This window comes from Tasmannia lanceolata, unplaced genomic scaffold (assembly GCF_043159265.1).
Source record: "Tasmannia lanceolata isolate RefF3 unplaced genomic scaffold, GAP_Taslan_0.1 ptg000015l, whole genome shotgun sequence".
NCBI lineage: Eukaryota > Viridiplantae > Streptophyta > Magnoliopsida > Canellales > Winteraceae > Tasmannia > Tasmannia lanceolata.
In genome coordinates, this window is record NW_027518692.1 from 29,369,513 (window position 1) to 29,377,840 (window position 8,328).

The 8,328-nt window shown below is 37.3% G+C and overlaps 1 protein-coding gene across 1 annotated transcript; it reads left to right on the forward strand.

Annotated features, from left to right (window-relative positions):
• The first annotated feature begins 3,142 nt into the window (after positions 1–3,142).
• LOC143846336 (SNF2 domain protein) lies at positions 3,143–8,328 on the forward strand. The gene is made up of 5 exons (XM_077354767.1): positions 3,143–4,145; positions 5,111–5,163; positions 7,085–7,251; positions 7,338–7,486; positions 7,582–8,328. The coding sequence occupies exons 1-5, from the start codon at positions 3,326–3,328 to the stop codon at positions 8,034–8,036; spliced, it is 1,644 nt and encodes a 547-aa protein (XP_077210882.1). The 5' UTR covers positions 3,143–3,325; the 3' UTR covers positions 8,037–8,328.

An 8,328-nucleotide genomic window follows, 5' to 3' on the forward strand; every position in this document is an offset into this window, starting at 1 on the left:
TTTTCATGCTGAAAAGTCCAACGGAGGGGGTGGAAATATTATTTCACTGATGCTTCACTCTGTTAATTTCGAAGTTACTAAAATGCCCCTAATGGGCTTTTGTAAAAAAAGAAGTTGCTCTTATATTCTAATCAAATCGATGTTTGTCTTAAAAAATAACCATAGCAAATTATTTTTCTAGTATACTGATATAATTGTTTCCATTAAGGTGATCACATTTGTGATGTGAAAAATATAGTTTTCTTATAATTATATGCTTGATGACATAAATTTAGAAATTTTTTGTGTCAAAATTTGTTTTCTTGGTACAATCTTTAAAATTAGTCATTGTCGTACGTTAAAAAATAAAAACCCGACCCAACCCTACCTGAGAAAATATATTGGATAGGGTAGGGTTTACGAATCTTGGGTTTTCCTATAAAAAATTAGAGCGGACCCGACCGATGTCGACCCGATGTTATTTCTTGGGTAGGGTAGGTTAGGGTAGGGTTTGGGAAAATCCGACCCACCCGACATAAGTTGCAGCTCTACTAATTTATATCTATTTTAGTTGCAAAAGTTCTCTGCTTTATTTGTAAAAACCAGTCTTCTACTTTCATAATTTGCAAATAGAGCCATCACATTTGAATGAAATTTTGCAAATCAGGTCATGCCATCAATTGTGACCAAAATACCCATGGGATATTTCTTTAACTCATAAAAGACCAAAATGTCCTTATGTGTGAAAAAAATGAAAATTACCTTGTAAAAGACCAAAATATCCATGATTTTTTTTTTGACCCATCCAAAATATCCATGATGATCCATGATATCTTTTGATAGGGTGGTCCCACCAACTCAACTCATACCCATGCATCGGGTGGGGCCCACCATTTTGCCTCATATTCTAATGGGGTAGGTCCCATGTTCTCCACCCGAACCATGTATAGGGTGGGCCTTTTTTTTTGTTTTGTTTACATCCATGCATAGCATGGGCCAAGAATGCTAGCATATATATAGAAATGATATTCCCACATCATTGACGGTCTTGGTAATATTTGTCCTTTTACAAGGTAATTTTTGTCTTTTCACATATAAGGACATTTTCATCTTTTTATGAGTAAGAAAATCAAACGCGGGTATGCTGTAAATTCTGTCAAATGTGACGACTCCATCAGCAGATTGTCAAACTAGAAGACTCATTTCTGCAAATAAAGCAAAGTAGAAGATTTATTTTGCAAAATTCCCTTTGGCTAATGGGTTGGCATAGGGATAACTATCCCTCGATTCCAGCAACATTCAATTTTTGAGTCACACAATGAGGCAACAATCAATTTTTGGGTCACATAATAAGAGTGTGAGAGAAGAGAAGAGAATGGAAGAGTGAAGAGGAGAAGGGAATGAAACGTAGGAGAAGAGTAGGTTTCTATCCCCTTGCCTCTCCTTCTCCTATCCATGCTTCTTTCATGACTCTGATACTAAAGTAGAAGGTGGGCAACACCGAACTGATAGAAAGGGTATTTTTTTGGATCATTAGAAAGGGTATGAATCATATAAAATGTGCTCGGAGACTGCTTTCTATAGGGAAAAATAGACACTCACTTCATTCAATAATGACACTCTTCTCTTTATTTACACTCTTTTATGGTAATATACACTTTACTAAGAGGTAATTGGTAATTATTGGGACAGCCTCATGTAGTACAAAAGAGTAAGGGTGTCAATTTTGGCTCGGGCTCGGAGGCTCGCTTTAGCTCGGCTTGAAAAAAGCTCGGCTCGAATCCTTAACGAGCCGAGCCGAACCGGCTCACCAGGCTCGTTAAGCTTAACGAGCCGAGCCTAATTTAGGCCAGGCTCGGCTCGGCTCGGCTCGTTAAGAATTTAATATATTTAAATATATATATTATATATTAATTTATACATTAGAAGGGTTGTCCAGGGAGTGAAAGGGGCGGGCAAAATATGTCACTTCATTTTTGGAACCCCATTTGTTACTAGGACCACCCCCGTGTAAAAAAAGTAGTCAAATTACACTAGTAGGGCTGTCCAGGGAAGATGAGGGGTGTGAACATAATATAACCCGAGCTCGGTAAGGCTTGCTCGTCTGGCCGAGCCTGACCGAGCCGAGCCGAGCCGAGCCCGAGCCTGGTTCGAGCCCGAGCCGAGCCCGAGCCGAGCTTTTGAGCTTAACGAGCCGAGCCGAGCCTGGCCAAGCTCGGCTCGGCTTGGCTCGTTTACACCCCTACAAAAGAGCATTCAGTAAAGGGGGCCAATATATCACTTCATTTCTCAAACAAAAAAAAAAAAACATCTACCAAGAAAGTTAAATTCGCTATGAATGGTAAAAGGCAATTTTTAGGTTGCATAGTCGAATGAAGACTTAATCTTTATGGAACATCATGAGGTGATCCAGATGATCTTGGTCCCCCATCCCAATGAGACGTTATACGCATAAGGTAAAGAATTACAAATAACCCATTTACTTGGCATTGTTCTGATCAACGGATACGATCGCATATGAGGCAGAAATGGAGCCCAATAAGCATGGTTTTAACTTTTGACCGAAATCCGAAATTTCTAGATTTCGGTCCAGACCGAAACCAAAACCCACTATACCCGAAACATTACAGGATTTGCCGAAATCTTGGATTTTCGGCCGAAACGGGCGAAATCTCAAATCTTTTAATAATATAAAGTATTAGTCCCAAATTTCGGAATAAATAATAAATTGGTTTTTAATGGTGAGAGGATTTCAGCCGAAATTTCGGTTTCGGTGAGGGCCGAAATGCATACTGAAACCGAAATTTAAAACCATGCCAATAAGTGCGCAGGGAGGAGCCTAACAGCCCACAATACTTATTTTTAGCATGGGATTTGCTGGGCAATTTCGTGGAAAGCCATTTTGCAGCTCACTTTTTAGTTGATTTTGTCTTATTAATTTATTCATCTGCTGTTCTCCCCTGTAAAAGTGAGTTGCGAAATGGCTCTAAGCGAAATTGCCAAGCAAATCCCTTTTAGCATTTTCCTTCTTAAAAAGCGATACACACGAGAGTTCATGGGAAAAACCGAAAAAGAATTCAACGAACGAGGAGTGCCGTTATTAAAATAAGGCAGTGCGAAAATCAGTTCCTTTCAATAACCTTGAACAAAAAGCTAACAATCTGTTTCGTGATATAGCGTACGTTACGCACGGTACACACCAGATGCGCAAGATAGCGGCATCCTCTTAGTCCTCGCAAATTCAAAATCGTTGTAAAACCCTAATTTTGCCAAAACCCTTACCAATTCACGAAATATTAGGGTTTTTGTCGTCCTACTTTCTCTTCCCAAAACCCTAACCCTAGAAATGGATGAAGTTCTAGTCGAATCAGCAATCGAAGCAAAAACCCCCAATTTCAGTCTCCTAATCGGCGAAAAGTACGAAACCCTGTTAAAAGAATCCATAGATCGCTTTTTACACGAATCCCGCAAAGAAAAATGCGATTTCTCTGATTTTCGTTCGATTTTCTTTCGATTACTACAATCTAGGGTGGATCCTCCTCTTGAAATCATCTGGTTTTACTCAGCCGTAAGCTTTTATGAAACTAGGGTTTCTGAAAATGGCGTTTTAAGTAGGGTTTTGACAGCAAGAGATCTTTTCCAGCTCCTCGCCGCTTGTTCAGCGTCATGTAATGGCGTAAAGAGCATTGCTTTGATAGCTCCAGTTTTGTTTAAGCTGCATTGTTCTGTAATTGAATCCGATTTCGAAAAACCCTCGAAAACGGTTAAGAAATTGAGGAGAGAGATTGAGGGTTTATTAGAAGGGGTTTTGGGCTATGTTAGTATATGTAGTAGTAAGGATTCTGATGAGAATGATGGTTCAGTTGGGTTGGTTTCGTGTTTTCCTGATTTGATTAGGGTTTGGATTGTGAATAGGTTGGAGAGGGATTGTGAAGTGAGGGAAGGTTTGAGGGTGTTTTTTCCGCTTATTAGTGATGAAATTTTAGATGGGTTTGGTGATGACGGGTTTGGGACTGGGTTTCTGGCTGGGGTTGTTATGGTTGAGGCTTTTTTGATGAGGTTGTGTTTGAAGGTTAGAGATGGAGTTTCGAAGTCGGAGTTGAAGGAAGAGTTGAGGATCTGGGCAGTTGGTTCGATTACCGCGTTTCGGAACTGTGTGTTCTTTGGTAATAAGTTATTTCATCTTGTTTGAATTATAATTCTTTTCAATTGTTCTTTGTGATTCATCCAATTAGTCCAAAAGCTTAAGCTGTTAGAGTTGGTGTTATTCAATCATTTATACTTCAACATCCTTTAATTCTCAGTCTTTCTAATGTTGGGTTACTTGGGTTCTTTGGGTGTTAAAAGTTTTTGAGCAACTGTATTGCTGGTCGAGAACCAATTGTCTTTTGTCTGAGATTCAGAACCAGGTCTTTGTTCCTATGGATATGTCCTTTGAAATGTGCTTGCACTGTATTTGCCAAATATATCATCTTTTTTTTTTCTTTTTTTTTTTTATAGATTAAATTGTGCACACTTTATTTTTGATATTTGATTTGGGACGCACTGAAAGCGGGTTATGAACTCAGAAAAAGGAAAGGACTAAAGCATGCTGAATTGAGAATTGTACTGTTAGAGCATATTCTCACAGAAAATTGACATAGCTTAGTTAAAAGTTAAAACAGCTACAGCAAGGTCAGTTGTACCAAAATATGTGAATGAGATTGTACCACTCTCATTTGTCCCTAACCCCAGCCTCAGCATTCCACTTGGGGGTGGGACTCGAAGTAATTTTTGTGTTTTGAATTGGGGTTTTAGTTCTATACTACATTTCTAATTCAATCTTTTAAATTATCTTCTTTATCTTAGCCATATTATACTTAGTTTTGGTTCTTTTTTAATTTCTGTATCTATTTATCTTACTATTTTTGATAGAACACCTGCTCCGATATTTAATGCGACATAGAGAGGTTTTTGTTGTTGTGAGTTATAGAACCTCAAATAAATGCACATACACTTGTGTTGAATGTTGACAGATTTGTTGAATTTTATGAAATGAATTGTCGTAATAGATAAGTGCTTGTTCTGATTTAGTCTTTCATTTGGCCATCATGCTGTGCTTATTGGCTAACTTTTGGTTTGTGTAAACCAGAGATTCTTCTTAGGCTGCTGCTGGAGCCAACTCTGCCTGTTACTTCCCTATTGGTAAGTATTAAACTATTATTCACGTAGAATATTGTAATCAAATTTGATACCAATCACCTAGCCTCCTGTTTCTCATTACAATGCCAAAACCGCCATGGCTTGTGCCTTTTTCTTTCTTTTTTCTCCCGAGTGATAACTTCATTTGGAAAAGCAGCGAACTAAGAGAAACAACATGGGAGCAAAATAATAATAATAGTAGTAGTAGTAGTAGTATTAGTAATAGCAGTAATAATAATAATAACAATAATAATAATAATAGTAATAATAATAATAACAATAACAATAACAATAATAATATAATTAACTAAATCTCTAATACTATGGCAGGGTCAACATATCTGACAGTCCTGACCAAATCAGTCCTCCCACCTCCTTGAGCAAGTACTCCATCCATAATTCCATATTGTGTGCACTCCATGGGATGTGCTTAAATGTGGGCCCTAGTGATATTAACTAAGAGACATGGTCTCGGCGCCGTATCTGATGCCCCAAAGTAAAATTCAACGAATACATATCTATCCATATTGAACCTGATAAAAATATCCATAAATAACTGGCCCTTGTTTGTGGCATGACCAAAATACTATGCAAACTGAAATTAAGTGGTGTGTTGAATGAAAATTTATTTTTTGACTATTTTTTGAAAAAATCTCATATTTTTCATTTATGGGTTATATAAAGTAGAAAAAGTTCTGTACTTCTGATCAGTTTCTGAAACTATTAATCTTTATGGGTAAATGTAATTAGTTGGCCTGGGTCATGTAAGTGGGATTCTGTCCTATAGCTACCATGGAAAATATACCTGAAATAAAAAAATTTCCATCATATGAGATCTTAGTCTAACAAAATAGATTTCTATTTTTTTTAATAATGCTATTTTATGGTGCGATTACTGATATGTCTGTTACCCTTTTGACTTTATGTAAATCATCAGAAAATGATGATTATGACACAAATGCATATCACGGAGTATTCTTCTCCTGAACATCTTGTTGAAGATTTCCTGTTTCTTTGTCTTTAATTAGTTTTCTTGGGTTTGGTTTGCTTTTAATCATGTTTATTTTTCTTTGACCATAAACTGATTTGGTCAGTCCATTCTTCAAAATCTTGTCTTTACTTATTAATTGCCAAGGCATCTTTTCCCCCTCTCGACTGGGTTTACAGTTGAAATTATAATTTCCATTAGATGAATATCTTTCTTTTTTCAAAACCCCGTTTCACAATGCTCGTTTTCATAGTGGCATAACTGGTATAGTAATCAACTGTCATGTGTTTATGCCTTTTGATTGAATAGTTGTACACCATCTTCATATGAAGTAGCATACACAATCTTCGCCTGCCTGCCACAAAATAAATAAATAAATCAAGAAGTTAGTTTATCTGGTATACACGCATAATCATTATTTAAAGTTTTGATTTTTTCGAATAACTATATAAATTATATATTTTTAGTTCAGTACATGTATTATATGTTGTATATGTGGACTTAATTCCTAAAAGTACTAAAGTGTAAACATCTAAAATTCTCATTTGCATATAATATGTGAGCTTTATGTAGTTAAATATATAAAACAGGAGGATAATATCTTTGTAGGATTTAAGCAGTTGATAGGAACCTTTGTATAGTCATTTTTGCTTTACCTAAGGGAAAGTGCCCCTTTGTCCTTCTCGGGCTATCACTTATTGCCCCTAATCCTAGGCCTAGGCTGCTTAGGTGGCCTTCCCCTATATTTTGGACCCATATGGTGCCTAGGACTAGGGGAATGCTTTTGACTAGAGTACTAATGGTATTTCTCAACTGTACCAAATCCTGGGAAGTTTTAGTTGTTCTTATGAAAAATGAGTGTTTGGTAATTTGCTTGTTATCCTAACCTTTATGTACATGCCACCACTTGATCAAAAGTCTGTCTGCTGATTCTAGGGTTCTGAAGATGAAATCCTTCTACGAGAAGTTCTATATGATGCTGTGATATTAGTAGACTATTCTTTCCTCTATTCTGAAACTACTACTGAACACTCTAATGATCAAATGAAAAGTCTTGCTATGACAAGGTTGATTGCTGCCCATGAAGCCATACGGGTTGCAAGGTAAGCGTAAAAGACCACTAATTCTGAAATCCAGTCACATACTACTGGCCCCTTTCTAGTGCTAAAACCTTGTTATTTGGCTACAGGGCAAATGGGAATCATACCAAAGCCATTTCTTATATAAATGCTTTTTCTAGATCACAATTACCATCTGAAATAGTTAAGTGGGTCATTAGTCAGATTGGCATGGAGAAACCAAGTAAACCAGATGGATCTACACCTCAAGCTGTTCTCAGTAAGTTATGGTATTCTTATCATGTCAATGTTAATTGTGTTTCATGTCTTCGCATCTTCTAACCCGATATTTTGAACTGTATATTGATGCACCAGAATGGCTACTAAATCTTGAAGATCAAGGGCTAGGAATGTTTGTAAATGGCATCTCAAATCTCCGTACGAAGTTTTCACTTGATGAGTCTAATGTAGGCTATGAGCATCCGATATTTAAGCCCGACGTAATGAAAGTTGACGAAGAAGACCTCTTTTACATTGATAATAAGGGGGAACACGTAGAGAAGGGTGGGGAGGAGGGTCAGGAGATGCAGTCCATGGACACTAAATTTCTGGCTGCTGCAAGGACAATGAAATTCACGGCAAATGATGGAAGAAGAAAACGTAAAGAAAAGGGGGGAGAAGGGGAAATAAAAGTTAAATTTCTCAAGTACAGGCTCCATGATAGTTCTGTGAAGGGTAATTTCACTCCTTCTAGAGCTGATGAGATGAGTAGTGGGAGTGAGGTGGAGAATCCCATCTCTGATGCTGATATGGAGGAAACAGAGCAATGAGGTGGAGTCAGATGTGCGCTGTTTAGCTATCAACTCTATGATATTGAATACTTGCATTTGTTCAGGTAGCATTTTGGAGAATGCTCTCATGTTCCAGGCCCCTAAGGATACTTGCATTTTGCCCACTGAGTTGTTGATCCCCATTTCAACATGTAGGCTCTGTTTCTTTCGACCTTAAAAAATGGGCGTAAACCATTTTACATCGAAAGAAATAGAGCCATTGGGGAAAAATATCAGATGTACTCTTGAATGACATTATAACTCATCTTGATAGTTGTATCTTTTGAAGCCA